The sequence below is a fragment of the Epinephelus lanceolatus genome, chromosome 4 (assembly GCF_041903045.1).
Source record: "Epinephelus lanceolatus isolate andai-2023 chromosome 4, ASM4190304v1, whole genome shotgun sequence".
Classification (NCBI taxonomy): Eukaryota; Metazoa; Chordata; class Actinopteri; order Perciformes; family Serranidae; genus Epinephelus; species Epinephelus lanceolatus.
In genome coordinates this window covers 42,175,232-42,195,173 of record NC_135737.1, presented here as the reverse complement: position 1 = coordinate 42,195,173, position 19,942 = coordinate 42,175,232, and the positions used below count along the sequence as shown (strand labels likewise).

The 19,942-nt window shown below is 40.7% G+C and overlaps 1 protein-coding gene across 1 annotated transcript in view; it reads right to left on the bottom strand.

Moving 5' to 3' along the window:
- LOC117260077 (calsyntenin-2-like) overlaps positions 1–19,942 on the bottom strand; it is a 373,596-nt gene that overhangs the window by 81,582 nt on the left and 272,072 nt on the right. The window contains exons 6-8 of the mRNA XM_033631954.2: positions 19,205–19,390; positions 17,064–17,321; positions 14,098–14,219 (exon numbers count right to left, since the gene is read on the bottom strand). Of these exons, the coding sequence (XP_033487845.2) occupies positions 14,098–14,219; positions 17,064–17,321; positions 19,205–19,390 (566 nt within the window). The remainder of the gene's footprint in view (positions 1–14,097; positions 14,220–17,063; positions 17,322–19,204; positions 19,391–19,942) is intronic.

Sequence of the window (19,942 nt, the reverse complement as noted above, 5' to 3'; positions counted from 1 at the left end):
CCTGTCCATGACAAACTGTTCAATCCTGTTGGCTGTGCATTTCCTGTTTCCATCAGACAGTCAACGTTGTTTTTTTTCCTCGATCTGCTTTAGGCTAACCATGGACTTATTTGAACTCAAACTGTGATCCTTCCCTGAACAAAATCAGGATAGTTATGTACTTAAACTCTATTGAAACTTTAGAGTTCTCATATCATAAAACAGATTATCTTTCAACAGTGGTTTTTAACAGTTCCGGAAGACAGACAAGGACGTTGTGCTGCTGATAGAAGTGTCAGATCACAAAACACTTTGGAGGATTTGTTGGGTACAGCTGTTGCTTGGTGTTTCAGTAAAAAGAAAAAACAGATAACCTAAAAAATCTAAACTTTCCCTGATTGTGGATTTGCAGTTATTCTAAATCCGTCTGTCAGCTAAATGACCAGAATTTCAAAATATGTAATACCTGTTATTTCACTAACCTGTCTGATGCCATGTTTACGGATCAAAATTGCACCACCCTCATTTGCACTTTAATTTGGTGCAAAATGGGAGACAGCTGCATGCGCTATTATGCCAGCCTGTGTTAATGGTTTGTGCTCCTCAAAGCAGGTCTGGGCCTGAGAGACAGCCAGCGTGTGTGAGTGCCGTGTGCCTTTTTTGTCTCTTTCCTCTCAGAGCGAGACAGATGCTGTGAGGACCTTTACTGTTTTCTTGCAAAACCCATCTTTTTTTCCTCCCTCCACTTCATAATAAAAACAACATAATTTCATAACCTCATCAGGTAGTGTGGTCCCTAAACATACCGTAATTTACTAACAAGGAGTTTCTGATGACAGCAGTCAACAGCAGCACATCAGCAATTTGAAAATGCCAGATGCTCGGCTTTCAAATTGTGCTCATGAGATGTTTGTTTTGACAATAAGCCTGGACCAGTTAGGAGGCAATGGTGGGGGAAGATCATGCCAAGTGGTTGGCAAAAAAATATGCTGCTCTCCATCTTTTGTTGTCATGACTGAGAATACATTCAGCCATTGTTGATGCGCACAATGGAACTGAAATACGCTCAGTGGCTTTTACACCCACATGTGAAGATGGGAAAGGGAGCATATAAATCAATAGTGAAAGACAAAAGTGCCTGAATTGCTATCATAAACCTGAATTTACTTTCATAACATGATGTTAAGGGGTATTATCTTCAAGTGTTGGCTTGGAAATTATGTATTTTCTTTACAGCTGCACTATTCAATATTTTTATATGAACAATGTGTCAAATTACTATGTGTAATGAGAGGGATTTTTTTTGTAGCGAGGAACTCTTGAGGAGAATTATTCCCCAAGTCTGCACTTCCCTTAGCTCTATGGAGCATTTTGGCATCTTTCATCTCATTGTTTTGGTTTTATGGCTCTCAACTTTACTGTTTTGGATCAGTCCTACCGCTGTCAGCAAACAGTAACCCCTAAATGACTAAAAACTACACAGCAAAAACTGCTGCAGTTAAAATTCTGCGGATATCCACGTACAAATGAGAAAATATACATACGCCAAAACATATTTTGATTTATAAAACCATGCGCACGTCTGTCAGAACTCAGTTTCCTTTTATGAATCCCGAATCAACTTAGAACTGTTTGCACATAGACCAGCCTCATATCTGACCCTCTACACGCCAGCATTCAACCATAAATGGTCAATGCAAAGCGCCTTATTAATGCTGATGCACAGACATGAGCCGGCTCAATGGTTCTTTATGGTTAATTGTGGCAACGACCGAGAAGTAAACCAATAAAACAAATATTCCTGATGTAGAAATTGAGTTGCTTGTAGGTGAACTGAAGGTTAGAAAGCATATAGCCTATTGTTGCTGCTTCTTTTAATGCAGTGAGTTCATCAAACAGGACACTACCTGACATTTAAGGAAAAAAAAAGGTCAGATGTAAAGGTGGATGCCAAAAAAAAGAAAACAGTATTGCACCCTGACATCTTTGCTCATTTACACAATCCATAGTAATGTGCAGGTGGTGAAGATGTGCCAGGCATGAGCGGAGTGCCGCGGTGTCTCCAGTGCACTCTGTGTGCCTGACAGCAGCCACTTTACACACAACTATCTGAAAACTACAATTGTACTCATTATTATTATTATTGATATATTCACAGTATTCTAAGAGATCATTGAAAATGTTATTTAATGCTGGTCGATGTATTCTTGTATTTCTACAACCCACGACATAAATGTCATCCGTTAGCCTGGTTAACGCAGTTGAGGTGAAAATGACTCAGTAAATTCACGCTTATTATCGAGCAAAGGAAAGCCATACTTTACCGATTCCTTTCACCTGCCATAGCCTGGCCTCATTCAGCTGCACACAGTGCTCTCCACAGCTGACCACCAATATCAGCAGCGTACAATCCGGCCCCTTGCCTCTCCTCTGCACTCCAGTGGTGGGGAATGTGATAGTGACACAGTGCTAATGAAATACTGAGCAGGATTTGATTTTAGATTTAAGGTGGCATGTATTTTGTAATCAAAAGGTGCTTAAAAAGTTCTGGCTCACTGGCACAAACAGAAACAACACTGCTGCATTTGAATGTTTATGAAGTGGATCTATGTATAAGAAATATGTAACATGAGGTGGATTTAAATGTGTGAGAGACATCAATATTCCTATTTAATGATTCCTCTCACATCTAATTTCTCCCTGTCTCCAAAATGTGTGTACGCATAGGTCAGAGTTTCCCTAAATCCACACACATTTCCTCGTCAAGTGTTTCTTTATAAATCCCAATTTATGCTTAGAAAGTGGCGTGCACACATTTCAAGTCATCTTTTGTGCATGTGCAATAGTTATAAATGAGGCCACTGGCCTAAACATGTAGTGCAGTGAGTGTTAGACAACGACAAACCATTTCCATTAAAACATTTTGTAGCTGTCTCACTTGCTTTCACTTCCCGGACTTCTTTAAGAACACACAAGCCTTTTTAAACCTGTCATATGTACTCTGCATGAACGGTAACAGATTACATTTCATATTTCCCCACTGCTGTCCACTTATAAAATCAAAGCAAGTCCCCCTGAGTGTTTGCATGATTGCTTTCTGGAGAAAAATAAGTGTTTTCCACGGGGTAGCCGGAGACTTCCACTTTCAATTTAGACTCCTGGTGGAAACATCATTTAGATCTCAATTATCCCAGTCATTTTTTTCCCATTCTTTTCTCAGATGAAAAGCTTGAGGTGACTTCTCATTGATTTTCTCATCTTGACAAAGTCCCTCTGTCCTCTCAGACGAGGACACAATGGAGGCTTTGTTCTAACTGTACACACAGCATTTTCCATTTATCTCTCCACATGGGACACATTATCAAACTCAGTGGAAACATGGAAGAAGTGAAATGCCACTGTCAACTATTATTCGCCAGCCTCAAACAGAATTTCTATCTTTAATGGTCTTGACAGGCATCCCATCAGCATTTCGTGAACCACTGTGCTGCGGCTCAAAATGTGGGACATAATGCAAAAATGGCCAATTAAATGATTTACAATTGCAGGGGATTGTTTGGGTTGCTGTCTTTGGGAGATTACTGGGGCTCACTGGTGCTTGCAAGAGCAAAAGGCTAATTAATAAAACTTAAGGGAAAGTTTGTCTCTCTTTCTCATTGTGGCCATTCTGACTATGTATCATCCTAACTTTGCGCTTACCACCTGCAATTTAGAGAATTTGGAAAAGTGTCACCGCCAAAACAACCAATAACTTTCCGGGCAAGAAATGCAAGTTTCCCAAAGTTTGACAAAGAAAAGTACATTTTACATAAATCATTTTTAATGCTCGTCTCTGAGTCCACACCAAAGTAAACACACAGATTATCCCCATGGGTTAGCAATTTTTGCTAACCGTATGGAGTCTACTTACGAAGCAACCACCCAGCTAATCACGCTAGCTGTTTGATTAGCATACTGGAAAATTACTTAATGTTTCATTTATATAATGTCTACTTCGGCAGAGGTAAAAAGAAGGCTTTAATGGCTGCTCATCTGCACATGCACAAGTAGATCAGTATGCAGTTTGCTACAATAGCTGATCCAGGGGCTTCTTTATGTGTTTATCTCATGGATGTATAAAATCAACTGGATACAGTGTTGGAGACAGTGTTTTGTTCATCCCTATGAAAGTTGCTCTGTTGTGCACAGAGCCAAAAAAGTTCAACCCAGCCAACATTTGTATGTGTGGCCCATTTAGATCGTAAAAAAATTAGCCATTTATGGAATTGTTCATGAGTTCCATATTGGCCCCATGCTAATTGTCAACATGAGTGGGTTTACCCAAGTGGGCCCAGGATAAGATGCCCATTTTGGGCCCATACCCACTTGGTACCCAGGCAGCCCTGGCATAACAATGTGGGGCCCACTATTGAACCCATGGACAATCTAATGTTGGGCCCATTTTTCAACCCATTTACCAGGCACATGGGCCCCACATACAAATGCTGGCTGGGAACTTCCTGGGTAGAAACTTTACCAGATCATCTTTGTCACTGGGCCCATAGAGCAAGCACACTAGAGACTTGTTGGCAAACAACTAACTTCCAATGACCGACCTAACCAAACTGAACTTCCGGTTTAGACCTCTGCTAACTTGAATGGGGATAAAATGGTTTAAATTTGACATGCTTCTACACTTTTGAAATGCCATCGGACCGAATGGACAAGTCCTGTTAGCAAAGCTAATCATTTTGGCCACACAAGTAAGAAACCTTGGTCTTATTTTAGATTCTGATCTCAACTTTAAATTTCATTTTAATTAATTGAGAAAGACTGCGTTTTATCATTTACACCATGCAGCTAAGGTACGACCTCTACTAAGCCAGCGAGATACTGAGAAGCTTGTTCATGCTTTTGTTTCCAGTCGTCTTGACTATTGTAACGGCCTACACACTGGCCTACCTAAAACTGCAAAGATACAGACCATTCAGAATGCTGCTGCTGCTGCTGCTGCCAGGGTTTTCACAAAAACTAAAAAGAGAGACCATATAGCTCCTGTTCTACGTAATCAATATCTTTTAGAATTCATTTTAAAAATCCTCTATTAGTTTTTAAGGCTCTTAAAGGCATCGCCGCCTCCTATATAATAGACTCCCTATCACCTTATGTCCCTCCACGAACTCTGAGATACTCCACAGCTGCTCTTTTATCTTTTCCTGATGTCACTACAAAAACCTTTGGGGATGCTTCTTTCAGCAACTACGCCCCAAAAACATGGAACGCCCTGCCTTTAAATATTAGACCTGCTGGCTCAGTGGACAGTTTTAAACGACAACTCAAAACATATCTTTTAAACATAGCCTATAACTAGCAGCTATCTGTTTTATAATTCTTCATATGTGTTTTTGTTATTTGATTAATTCATTGAATTATTAATTAATTTATTCTTCTCTTTTCTCCCTGAATGAGTGTTGTATAACTGCATGGTTTTATTTCTTTGCTGTTCATCTCTGCCGCTGATTTGTAAAGCACTTAGTGCTGCATTCTGTGCGTGAATGGTGCTATATAAATAAAGTTACTTCATTCATTTTGCAGGGGTTGTGATGTTCAAGAAGTGACATCTCTTTCACTATGTAAGTCTATGGGAAAAAGTATTTTTGGGATCACTCGACAGACCTGGAAGTTGTAATTCCATAGTTTGGCAACTATGTCCAATTGGCGGAGCTGTTCCTGAGAGACAGATTTACCTATAGTTAGACTCAGAAACAAGTTTTTGGAATGATTTATGTAAAATTTAAGTTAAGTCATAGAGGTTAAGGACGTTCACACTGCTTGCCCCATCATGCATTGTTTTGCCAGACTTCCTGAATCTCTATCACACCACACTGAGAAAGGCCAGTGTTATTAAAGTAAACACTCAGGTCTTAAAATACTGTAATTTCCATCAAAGCTGAAAATGTTTAAGGAGCTGCTTTACATAATACAGAAAAATGTCAGATATGTTGTCAAGTTATCCAAACGAATGATTCCCAACAGCTGCCGATGCATCCTTTAAATAAAATGAGGATGATGGAGCCTGTGAAGACGCTATCAACAATTTAATTTAACACCCTTTGAAAAGTAAAGGCTTCTGACTTAATTCAAATAAGTTTGATTTCTCTGGATCAATGGAATAATGAAGCTTCACTTGCCGTCAATACGCTGTTGAAGAACCAAAGTCTGAGTGGGTGTGTGAGTTCCTCTTTCAGCCCCTGAATTTCCCCGACACCTGTGTGAGCCAAAGGCTATTTTTTTGGACGGTGCAGACTTGATCCAATTTTCTACACACTTATAACATATGCAGGGGCTCACTCAGGACTGGCTCATGCAGAAAACAACTTCAAGATTGACAGTCTCCTTTGAGACGCTTGAATGCAAGTCGGCATTTAAAGAATATGAAACCACACACAAAAGACACGTTCAATACAAGCTTAATGCAAAGCACTTCAATGAAGTCAATAAAAACCTCAGGCCATCTCTCTCCCTCAACAATACACACAGCACAGACAGCAAAGCTTAAAATACTGAATCACACTGAACACAATAGGTCTGGACGCACAATGCCATGCTGCCGTAACTACTCTGTGCCTGTTATTAACAGATAGTACACTCATTTTTTTTTTAACAGGTAAAACTAATATCTGCAACCATCTCTTCCCTCCCTCCGCCGTTCCAGTCATTATGTAGCTACTCGCAGTGCCTGATTGGATTGTATGAGAAATTAATTGGACTTCTGTGATAAACCAATGTAGAAATAGAAGGAGATTCTTCTGTGGGAGAGTTCTCTGGGCTGGAGGTATTCAGAAGTTCATTTTGTTTAAAATACATTAGCAGGTGAGGAAGAAGTGGCGAGAAGGCGAGGGGAGATAGCAACTTAATGAAAGTTTCCTTTCATGCCGCGGGGTTTCAGAGACAACTATTAACAAGAGGGAGGAAGATGAGAGAGGGGATGTAAAAAAGAGAGGGAGATTCAGAAAGTGCTCGGGAAACTTTACAGTTTAACAACTATTGTTCAGCCTGGTTCAATTGATTTATGTGGTGCCGGCGCAGTTCGTAGAAAGTTTTATCACGTAGTAGTAATGAAATAAATAAATTGAGATCAATTTAGACAAGGCCATGGAATTAACTGTGTAAATCTCTTTATTAACCTTAAAACTGTCAGAACATAACCTAGTCTGCCAACTTAATTTATGTAGAATTTCATCAAATGTGGCATATGAGGAGACCAATTTAAAGCTGTGCAGAGATGTGATGCATTTTATCATAGGTGATTTACACTTTATGACACTAGAATTACCACAAACAAACAAGCTCATCAAAGAGAAAATTGCTCCCTCTAGCCTCTAAACGGCATTCAACCCTGCAGGTGTAGATTGCATTAGTGTGATTGTTTAACAGCACATAACAGGGAGAGGGAGCTGTTCTTTTAGTGCACGCAAAGTGCCACATCATAGAACTCAGAAAGGCTGATGGTAAAATCACTGTTAAAACATTTAGCACCTTTAATAAGGATAACGCCTTTGACTCCTCAGTGTGGGCAAAAATGTTTTCTTTGGTTGTATAAGAAATGTAGAAATCTGATGTTTAAACATGATTAGGAGTTGACAGCAACGCTAATTGCTCTGTGATGCTGCACAGCAGTGCTATGAGCTGCTCACAATAACAATGCTAAATTGCAGATGTTTAGCAGGTGTAATAGTTACCATGTTAACTATCGCAGCGGAGCATATTGACATATATTTGCTAACTAGAACTAAACACAAAGTAGAGCTGATGCTGATGTGAATGTCTATTTTGTTCATGTGAGGATCGTGCTGCTACGACAGTATTTTGACAAACTAATCACAATAAACCACATCCGTAAGACTTGGAGGCCAAAGGTTGGATTAGAGACCCCGATATATTACCTCCACTCACGTAGCCAGATATTCTAAACTACCAAACAACTTCAATTAGTAGCCTGGGCTATTATTTGCTTAAATCACTGAACTCAGCAGGTCTACATTTGGGACAGGCCTGTATTTCCTTTAACACAAAACTGTTACTCAGCAAAGTTGGGAAATAAAATTAAATTGTTTATTTGAACCAGTATGAACATTACTTGCATAAAAATTAGGCTTTGAATAACGTATCAATCATGTGTTATGTTATGGGACTTGTTTCACCGATACATGCCGACACATCACTTTTTCCTGCAATATTCATAACTTGGATTAATATTTATGGAAAACATTTTTGATTCTGTCGATCAGTGGACCTTACAGAGCAAAGAAATCTAAATAACTTACCGGGTAATATAGGACTGGACACTTATTCTATCGTTTTTTCATCATGCCGGTAAATCTGAATGAATTACGATCTTCTCACTTCTCATGGTTATAGTAAAACGAAAAGAACTGAGCTAACGATATGTAGTATTTCCATATTAACAAAAGTTTAAACATTTAGATTTGTATGTGCGATCTATACAGCCAACTACAATTAGCTCAAGTGGGTAGTCAACAACAGTGGCGTGCACAGACTTTTTGAAGAGCAGGGGCGAAAATAAAAAAAAGGGCACATACAGCACGTTCTCGCCACGTTTTGGCTCCCAGAAGGGCACTTTAGCGAGCGTTTTTCAACAGTTGGGCCCCCCCGTGCACACCACTGGTCAACAATCCAGTTTTATACAGCCTAAGAACTTCTATAAAACTGAACTGCTTGGTAACCAGACCAGGCCTCTAATTGAGACAGGCTTTTATTTGTCAAAATGTGTAGCTACACCAGGCTAGTGAAAGAGGTTGGGCATTAAGTTGGGACTAGGCTTTTAACTGAAGTTTTACGGTATATTGTTTTGGTGATAGAATGATAGAGATTACAGAATTTATTTTATTTATTTATTTAACCTTTATTTAACCAGATAAAAGACCCATTGAGATCAAGACCTCTTTCACAAGGGTGACCTGGCCAAGAAAGGCAGCAGCACACGTCATAATAGATACTACAAATGTAAAGACGGATAAAAAGATACAAACATTGAAATATAGAAATCTAAACCCATTTCCCATTTCAGTCCAAACACGAGGAGCAGACAGGTGCAAAATGTTATTAGATCGTAAGGCATAATGGCTTTTAGTTCTCTGAAGAAAAGTGCATAAATAGTGCTAGAGGAAGTGAAGGCATCACCAGAGTTATTATAATCCATTAATGTCTGGACCAAATGTCAGGGAAATCCAGTCAATTGCTGTTGAGACATTTGACTGAAAAACAAAATTGTCAACCCCACGGCAGCGCTAAAGGAAAAGTCAGAGGGTCAACAAACTTACTAGGATGCATCTTCTGGGGACCATGCATGTCTGTATCAAATTTTGTGCCAATCCATCCAGAAGATATTGAGATATTTTACTGGATAAGTGAAACTTTGACCTGTAGCAATTGCACGAAAAGTCAATGCATCATGAAAGTTAGTCGGATTTGTCCTCTGGGAACCTTGAAATATGCACAAACTGCAGCACATCCAATAGTTAGTGATGATCGACTCACACACCAGCATCGTCATCCCCAGAGTCATGCCACTAGTATGGCTAATAAAATGTTAGATGCTTACAGGACTGTATCCAGGATTTTGGAAACACTAAGGTTATTAGTCCAAGGTCCCCAAACATACTCTTTACCCACACTAAGAAACTCTCATAAGACCAGACACCAACAAGAAGGTCTCTAAACGCCCTCTTATTTACATTTTATATATGAAATTATTCAGCCCACCGTTGAATATTTTCTGTAAATCTTAATCCCCTAAGTGCAGGTTTTAACGCCTTCTCCATACTGCCAGAAACAAACTGATTCTCAAACTGGATTTTCAGTTCAAGTCAATTCAATTTAACACAACTTTATTTTTTATCCTTGCAAGGGCAGCTTGAGAGCAAGTCAACAAATACACACATTATAAATATGTATTTTTTGGCATTGGCATTCCTTCAAAGGAGTCAGTGAGCAAAATTACCACCAAGGTTTTTCTCTTGTTGAATGTAGCTGTGTTTATGGTCTGGATTGCTAGTTTTACGTCTCCTTCAGTACAGCATGATGTTCATTTTTGTACATTATGGTCGCAGTAGAATTAAATAGACAATAAAGCAGGGCATGACTACCTTGTGACTGACAAGTTGGTACCACAGCGACCTCACCAGGTCCTCAATCAGATCCTCTCCTCCAAATATGGTCACTTCTGGCCCCAAAAAATAAAGATGGCGATGGCCAAAATGGCAAAATCTGGCTTCAAAACGTTTGTCCACAAACCAGTGGGTGACATCATGGTGACTACTTCCAATTTTTTTTGTCTATTCTATTCAAATTTCCCTAGACGATGCCTCACCCATGCCATGTGTCGTCAGCAGAGTGATGGACGACCCCCCCCCCCCCCCCCAAATCAAGGCCAGTCATGTGTCTGATCAAATTAGGCCTGGGTGCTGTGTCTGGATGTCCAGGCTCAGCTGTGTGTCTTTCCCTGGGATCAAATGTCCTCGCCAGGCGAGAGTGGGGTCTTTCGAGTCGAGGTGACCTGTCTGACATTAAGACAGCAGCCTTGATCAACAGACAGCTGCTATCTACACACACACACACGTATATGCGCGCACACACACACACACACACACACACACACACACATATATGTCCCTGGAGTGACCGTGTTTCTGCCTCTGTTTGCTATGCCTGTTTGTTCAACTATACATCACTTAAAATATTTTTGAAAGGATATCACTCTGCTCTTAATGGATTAAATATTAAATATGAATCATCCAAACGTATGACAAAGTGTCATTTTTTCAACCCATGGATCATTGAATCAAAGCGATGACATTTTTTGGCTGTGTTTTTCTAAAACATTTTTCTTGCCCTATTTATGCCAATATTTCCGTACCAAATAAAAAAGCCTCCCAAAATCATAGTCGCAATCATTTCCAATTCTGATCCCATGTCAGGTAACACAGTGTTTTATCTCTGGAAATATTTGATTCCTTAGATAAATCTCTGTATGACACATCAGGAGATGGCAGAGGAGAGAGGAAGGAGGAAAAAAGAAACAGCTCTGGCTTTAATAAAATACTAACAGGAAACACTTCATATCCATGGCAAATATTTATTGCAGAGTCACTAAATCCATTAAAAAACTACACGGTTATTAAGTAGAGTGGTGTGAGAGTTCTCCAAATTAATTGGGGTTAATTAAAGTTTAGCCCGTTTTTTTGGATTGGAGGAGGATTTCTGGTGCAGTCGAGCACTAAACAGAAATGCATACAAGAACTTGTGTTCACAAACCCTGGATATATTTAAAGCTTTTTATGAATCTAACGGGCCACCAGTTAGTCAGGGTCCGTGGACTGATTAGTCATTTTCACTCCTGTATGAACCCGGATTGGAGCCAGACATTATAAACATTTGGGGGTTAGCCCAAATCCAGGGAGGTGTCGGGGCACGCTTCCCTGGTTAGATCTTATTCCCATTCAATTGATCTGTACTTACAGTTTGAGATAATACAATAACTAAAAATCTGTTCATTATTTGGTAAAATGTAATAGTTGCCAAGGAAAACAAATAATCCTGTAGAGCCTACATCCTGTATTGTTCTTCAGCTGTCTTCATCATTCTAAAACAATAACATAGCGAATGTAGAGGATGACTAAAGCAGGATTTATACTTGTGCACTATGCAGAGCCTACGCTGTAGCTTATGTAGGTGGCCTATGCTGTTGTGAGCATTTATACTTGTGCAGTGTTGTGTCTGTGTCACTCTGTAGTTACACCTCCAAAACACTAGTTGGCGGCAGAGGTTTCTGTGAAGTTTAATGTGTGAAAACACACACTAAACGTGGCTGAATAGAGACAGTTTTAATAGAGCAACTGTCTTTTGCTGAACACATTTTCCCCACAAATACAACATGCTAATGTTTTTAGCACAAGCCTATGGCATTTTACATGGTAAAAATTAGCTAAGCGGCTAGTAGACTTTTCCTTTACTCATATAAAGCCAGGGACAACAACAAGATTCAACAAAGGTAACACTGCAAAATTTGACTCACAAAACAACTGTCTCATACTAAACACGTATTTCAAACAAATATAATATGCTAACACTATTAGCACAAGCCTATGGCATTTTACATTGCATAGATTAGCCTAACGACGAGCAGAGATTTTCTCTATGGGCCAGGGGCGAAAATCCCATTTCATAGTTGGGGGGACAATAAATAGTAAAATTTAAGAGAATAATTCCAGGGGGAGACAAGGAAAAAAAGTTGTAGCCTGTCTGTTATACAGCATCTTTTACTGCAATTTGACGCTTTAATCTTCTCTCTATCTCTCCAACAGGCAGACATAGGACCTTTCTTAGCACTGGCTGAGTCCACCTGCACATGTCCAGATTTAAAACAAAATGACTGAAATCAAATTAACATGTACACATCGACAACAGTCAGGTGCGCCGTGCTGTCCAAGGTGCTGAGTGTGTCTGGAGCAGAGCAGGTCTCTGTCTCCCCGTGTGCAGTAGTGTGAATATTTATGCTATTAAGTAAACGGAGAAAACATGTCTCTCATTGTTTAATAGCAGTAAAACAATAAGGCTTCATTCATCAAAGACAGAAACTCGATCTCTCTCCTTCTCTCCCTCTTTTTTCTGGCTCAGGTGTGTGGAATGGATCCCTCGTCTCTGGCCGGCTGCAGGAGCAAACCGTTTTTGTTTGTTTTTTTGTTTTTTTACCGGCAGTAAGATCGTAACTTTAAAAAATGTTTGAAAGAAAAGTAACCAAAGAAAATGTGTAATACTGAATATTTCATTTGTTTACAGGGTATTTTGAATTTTGAAACCTGTTTTATTGACCTGTTTGTAATAAATTACTTTTTTTGGACTTTAAACATTTATCTCAGCATTGCAAGTTATTGATAACGAGAGTCAAGACTCAAGCCAGGAGCAGCCACATGTAGAAAAGTGGATATACAGTGAATGTCTATACTTATGAGAAATGGCTTAACAACTAAACATTTCTTGCAATTAAACTGGTAAACTGGTTTATAAACAGTGTGCTGTGAGATCTGCCGCTGCACACCTCACAACTGTGCATAATAGTCACACGTAATGACCGCTACTCCTCGGTTAAACTGCACGTCTTTCATGTTTGTCTCACTGACAGGTGGAGAGCCCACAGACAGGTACCCATTAGCTACGAGCTGCTCCGCCACTGACTGCTCTTGTCCTGTCCTTTCCCTCTTCTTTCTCTCCTGTCCTCTCTGACTATCACTAAACTCTGGCTTTTGAACAATGCAGGAGAAATGTTGCAGACAGTTTATATTATCAGCCTGGGCCTGGGGCTTGTTGTAACAGTAAATGGGATGTGTTGTAACTTGTGTAAGTTAAACTGTGTCTGTGTGAGTGTACATCTTACCCCGTGATGCGCGATGCGGGCAGCCGAGGTCAACATAGAGGTATAAATCCTGCATAATTTTCTGAGTAAAGTATTGTACCCAATGCAGGAGTAGAGTTCACAGAATTAATGTTTAACTGACAAATCTGCTACATTTGAAGCCCATAATAATCTGGGCTGCTCTAATTGCAATTCATGGCTCTTCAACAATGCAAAGTAAATGTGGTCTTCAATACTCTGAATTTAATATTAGGGCAACAGAAGAACATTTACTCACTGATATTGGTTTTCTTCAGGGGATAGCATATCAGGATATACAGCATGGGTCTATATTATTATCTGTATGACACAAAGTTGAAGGTATTTTTAAAAACCTCAAAGATTCAAGGCTTTAGAGAAAACATTCAGGGCTGAAGCCACAGAAGCCACCCCCTGCTTTGCCTCTATCCACACACTGTAAATAAACCCCATGATGTCTTCTAATATTAATGCAAGATGTAGACCAACACAGATTACGCAGACTGGATGTGTGAGGCCAGTTTAGTCCAGGCTAGAGCCTTCATTCCTGCCAATGACATTGGCCCATAACCTACTTATCATATCCACAAAAGTGAAGTTAAGGTTTAAACTGAGGTCACTTGTGTTAAGTGTCACAAAAGTTCCTTTGTCTGCCACGTGTGTCCGGAAACATCACAGCATCTTACCTGCTCCAGTTTCCAGTGAAACTCGGCCGGTCTGAAGGTGTCCACCTGGGTGAAGTCTCTCCTCAGCAGGAACACCAGGCGGCAATTATGGACATACAGCGAGTAGTGATGACGGTTCATCTCTGTGGGAGGGAGGGAGAAAGAGGAGTAGGCACCAAGGACCCAATCATCACACCTACTCCCTGTCATGTAAACCAGACGTAGCTCTGTGAAACCTTGCTAAACTGGGACAGCAGCGCTGCTTTGAAGAAGGACAACTTTGCCAAGGTCATATCACATCATTTTTCACTGGACATTTTTAAAACAAAATCCTCCCTTTGGGCAAAGCATGCTACAGTGTTTCTAAGTTTGTTATGCTGGATCACAACAGAGCTCAGAACTGTGTTTGGTGTGACAGTTTTTGAACAGACCCTCTCCTCATATGCACCTTAGCATCATTTAAAGTATGTATCACATGTAAAATATGCTTAAACAACTAACACACATCTGAACTATCACTATTATGCTTTCAATGAGGATGCAACAGGCCATAATGTTAAGTTGAATTTCACTATAAACTTAAAGTGTGCTGCTTCTATGTACGGAGGCAACATACCTGTGAATGTTTAAATTTACATACATATAATTCTGGTTTTTGTCCATACTAGGTGGCCTATATTGCCTCATTTGTGTTGCCCAACCATTGTGTGTCAGTGCAACCAAGTCTGTTGTGTAACAGGTACACCCCGTTGTCAACTGACCTCCTGACACATTACACCAGCAACACAATTCAGAGGCGTGGGTGAGCAACAGATCTGCTCAGCTGATTTATAGTGAGTAGAGTTAAGATTTTAATTTTAACCAGCATACAGCTCCTGCTCAGCTTCACAATTTATTAGTAACATTAACATTTCGGCCCTTGTAGATGCCATTATTTCCAACACTGAGCTTGAAAAAGTTATTCTGCCAGAGAGAGGTGGTAACACTGAAGAAATACTTAAAAGAAGAGAATTGTATTGGATATTTAATCTGCAAGCTCTATTTCCCAAAGGATTAAATGATGAGATACCATGATATGCCATGCAGTAATGGGTTTGGGGGTGTCAAAGGACCAATTTATGATACACGGCATAAGAATATACAATTTTGATCATTTTAAATGATTTATGAAAGCTGCAAGGCCAATGTGTTCGTTCATAAAATCAACATTGTTAGTAAATAATCTTGTAAATGGCCTTATTGTGTAAGGAGCTTGGGTTTTATAGGTTTTTCCAATGTTTTTCTTGCTCTCTTGTTCTTCTGTTTGTGGGATATGTGACATATGGTGCACAGGCTGTTGTCAGTTATTAAAGGGACATTGTGAAACATTTTCAGTTGTTTATTGGCAAAAATCTATGTCTGCATTCATAAATATGTCATCACTGATGTACTATTACCTGCACCAATAATCTAACTTATTCTCGTAAAAGGAGAATTTCGGATTTGTTTGTACATTGTGCGGGTAAGTCGTCTGGGGGGTTCCATAATGTTTCGCCATCTTGAGAATACATCTGCCAGCAAAAGTTTCCATTGAGAGCCAGGCCAGCACTGTGTGACTGAGAAGCCGAAGGAGAGGAGTAAGAGACGCTTCACTACTACATAACAAAGTCCCACTCGTTGAGCATAATGCAGGATCATGCATATGCAGCATCACGGGAGACACAATCCTCGTCACCAAGAAAGCGCAAAAGGGGATCAAAAAGGCAACGTGACTGGCGAATTCAAAAAACGAGGGTCAACATCGGGGTAGCCTTTCCCAGATGGAAAGAGCTGCTGAAGGAGAAAGATAATGCACTCACAGGCAGCGGCGCAGTGACTCGACGAGAGGGATGAGGTGTGTGAGGTTGAGCCACTTGTCAGTTGTTAAAAGACAAGACGTGATTGGTTTGTTTCGATTTACACCCACCCCAACAGTCCTACGTTGTAAACACAGCCAGCATGGTGAGGAGGTGTGGTGTCAACTCGCGTTGCGTGTGTCTGTGTCGGAGCCTGAATGAATACTCCATGAAGTATCAGATGACATGTTTCATCAATGTTATCATAGCTTTTTGGTACACAGCGGCTACCGTTGTTACAATACGTGTTTGAAACAGTGAGGCGCTAGAGTGCGCTATCAGTTTGAATGCAATATACAATTCTGAGGTTAGATGGGAGAAATTCCTACACACTGTGGCTTTAAGAATCACACCCACAGCTGAGTAATTCCCTCACACCTGTGCACACCTGTGAAATGGGTGGGACAGATTCTATTTATGCTCAAGGCTCTTGATGAAGGTCCAGGAGGGGTCCGGGTTTTTCTGTTCAAAGACTCAAGTAATATTTTCCAATGCAGCCGCATCTGAGACGGTTGGATGTGCTAATACCCTTCTTCAAACTGATTTCAACCAGTACACATCTACGTGTCCGCTTAGCTGTTTGAGGATCATATTGTTGGGATATGGGTGGTGTTATTGTATGTTTTTTATTGTCAGAAATTCCCGCTGAAAGACTGAAACAAACAGTTGATAGCTGGTCTCTTGATAGATTTGACCAAATGTCACTCAAACAGGAGTAAACAGTGCATTTATTGAGGGACTATTTTCATCTGCGGATTAATACCTATCTGGTGTTCAAGTAAGAATTTACAGTTTGGCAGCAGGGTGGTGTATGTAAGTGAAATTAACAAAAAATAACTACAGTGCCTGTGTTCAGTATAATTAAAAAATATGTTACCCAGTGCAACAGTGTGGCTTGTTTGTGGGTATTAATATTTTTTTGGGCGACAACAAACAGATCATTCCTTGTTTTTGGCTTATTTAATTTGGCTTGGTTTATTCCTGACAGTAAGAAAAGTATAATTAGAAGATTGTCAGCTTTATACCTCAATTTTAATTTTTGTATGATGTGATCTTTTAGAATATAGTCTAAAAATGGGAACATTAGTCCTTGCGTGTCAGGCTCACACTCACCGGTCTTATCAGAGTTACAGAGCAGTGTCTCCTTCTCAGCTCTGAGCCCAGGACTTGGTCCATGTTTCATCCAGGTCGCTATGGTGAACTGGTCAGTCAGATTCTGGGGCACCACCCAGTCTGGGATTTTAGCTGCCTGATGACCGTCAAACCTGAAGATCAAGTCGCTGTCCCTGCCGCTGTCAGTCACCAGGGAAGCTGTCCAGTTGGTGGCAGTGCTGGGGGCAGGCAGAAGGTCAGTGCTGCCTGATGAGGCCCCTGAGGTCATCGCCGTGGGGACAAATAAGAGGTGCGACAGGAGAGGTGTCAATAACAATCGTGGCAGATCTGCAGTGTATATTGGCCTAACCTTGGCTATGATTACTTATGAGTGAGGCAGATGGCAGGGCTTAATATGTAATCAATGGGCCGAGATGGATAGAGGATGTGGGTATTGATTCATGGCAAATGAAACTGACTTTCAAAAGGAAAGAGATGTGAGTCATCGTCCCTTAATTCAACATGGCTCCCCACTAAAATGTGACTCTATGGAAACACAAAGGACATATTGACCGAGTACTATTTTAACACAGAAAGAAAAGACACCGGACATGAACTTGATGAGAATGACGATGAGTCACATGATCACATGTGACGCATGGTATGGCACACACTAAGCATTTCTTTTTTTTGATGTGGCCAGAATAAATAGGTGAAATTCAGATTCGTCAGTTTTGTTCTGAAGATCTGTGTGTGTGCCAGCTTTTTAATTTAAGTAATCAATGTTGAAACTACAATATGTGACCTTTGGTTTAGCACCACAAAGGCAAAAACTTGTAAGGTGCATCCTCTCTAAGACCTAACTACAACTACATCATTCCTTTGACACAATAACCTCAATATGTTGAGCCCTGAATGATCTTTGTTTTCAAACTGTCACTTTGACAAACGTTATTTTTGCCATGTCGTTCACCTTGTTCCACAATGTATCCGACATGCCCTTACCAATCTATCTCCATGTGGCAGTGAAAAATGCTTTTCACGCAATTAAATCACATTTATAAATCATTTGTAACAGCTTATGGACGGTAATAAATCAAAGCCATACGGGAACCATGCTGTTCCGAGGAAAAATTGGCAATGTCAGAATTCACCATGTCTCCCTTGTCCGGCAAACAATTGCAACATGCATCTGTTCATTCCTGCTAATAACACGGCGTTAGCACATTAATTGATGTTTTTCCCCCGTCTGTAAAGCTCTGTTTTTCTCCACCTCATACTCATGCCAGTGTTGACGTTCTGACTCCAGTAATTAGATTCCCTCAGTAAATAAATACACATCGACTTCTCCAGCACCCAGCTGCAGCCTTCTCTTTGCCCGATGTCTTTGTACATTATCTCAAATTGATTGTGCTTTAAAAAAGCAATTACAATTTATTCTATTCGCTATCAGATAACGATTATGAGGTGCCTGAAAAGGACTCTTTAGTGGTAAACCATGCATGGACCGGGAGCCAGGGGAGGCAGGGAGGGGACGCTATGCATTCAGATGAGCTGGAATGGGGCTTGTGAAGGCCGTTAGTCAAAGATGATGACTCCAGCCCCCCTGCTGGCGGTGCAGTGTGGGCGGGGAGGGGGGAGCGGGTAGGCTCGGCTGCTTTGTTGGCGCTCTGGGCACCGACACGGCAGCTCGGCTGCTCATCAGTCACCGAGGAGAAAGCGTGGCTGCATCTGAGGCAGCTAATGCCCTCACTCTGTCACATCATTAGTGACACAGCTTTAAGTTGCTATTCTTGTGCCTTCATTTAGCACAGGGGTTTACCAGGGACACAAGCGGAGATAAGAAAGCAACATGTAACAGGAGCTTTCAGATGTTGGTTTAAAAAGGGCAGAGAATGGTGCCTCAGGCCCTGTCTGACCCTGGCACTCAGACTGTGGATTCCACTGATGCTTTTAGCAGCAGCTTACTTCATATTCATTTCACTAACTTTCAGTTTGCCGCCTCAGTCAGAAGTCATCTTTGATCAGCCATCTACTATATATTCTACATATCCACCACCATCCTAATAGCCACAGGTCCAACTCTGCTTGTGATTCTGCTCAAACAAATATGATTATGATATTCAAAACACAACAGAAATGTCTTTATTTGCAGAACCAACCACAGAGTTTCTGTAGAGACTTCTCAGAGTAGGTCTCACGGTCGCAGCCTTTCCCGATGTGGCTGGTCTGCAGCTCCACTGTGGTCCTCACCGACGACAGGGGCCCACCACAGGTCTCCAGGTGCATTTTAGGAAACAGCTGCTTGCTTCCTGTCCCCGGCTCATAGTCCACACGCTTGCTCCAATCTGGGGGAAGAAGGAGATGGAGTGAAAGCATTAGAGATGGCAGAAAGGACAGATTAAACTGCAGTCTGTCGTGGAAACACCAACCCTGCTGCCGATGATTATCTGAAATGATATCTGATTTTCACGAGCCCACTTGTTGCTTTTTGTTATTGCACGTTTTTTTCGCCTCATTTTGTCCACTTAGGCTACCATCAAAACAAGACTCCACTTCCAATTTTTCACTGTCACTGATATTTCTGGCATCACAACTCAATATCCTCCTGGCAGAATGTGCCCAGCTAATGAAATTTCTGCATTGTTGTTGGAGTGCAGTGCAGCGCCGGCATTAGCGGGAGTAGTCATTATGCTGTCACTGTCTGTCCTGTCAGCTGCGAATTGCGTTTTCTGTCCAGGCAGGCTATTATTTTGTGCGATAGTGATGGTTCTGCTTTTCCCTTCATTTTTTGCCAGCCTTTGTGTTGTGAATTTGTGATTGTCTGCACAGTCTCTTTCGGAGATAACAACAGAATGAACTGCAAAATTAGGTTGCTTGTTTAGGGTTTATATGAGTTT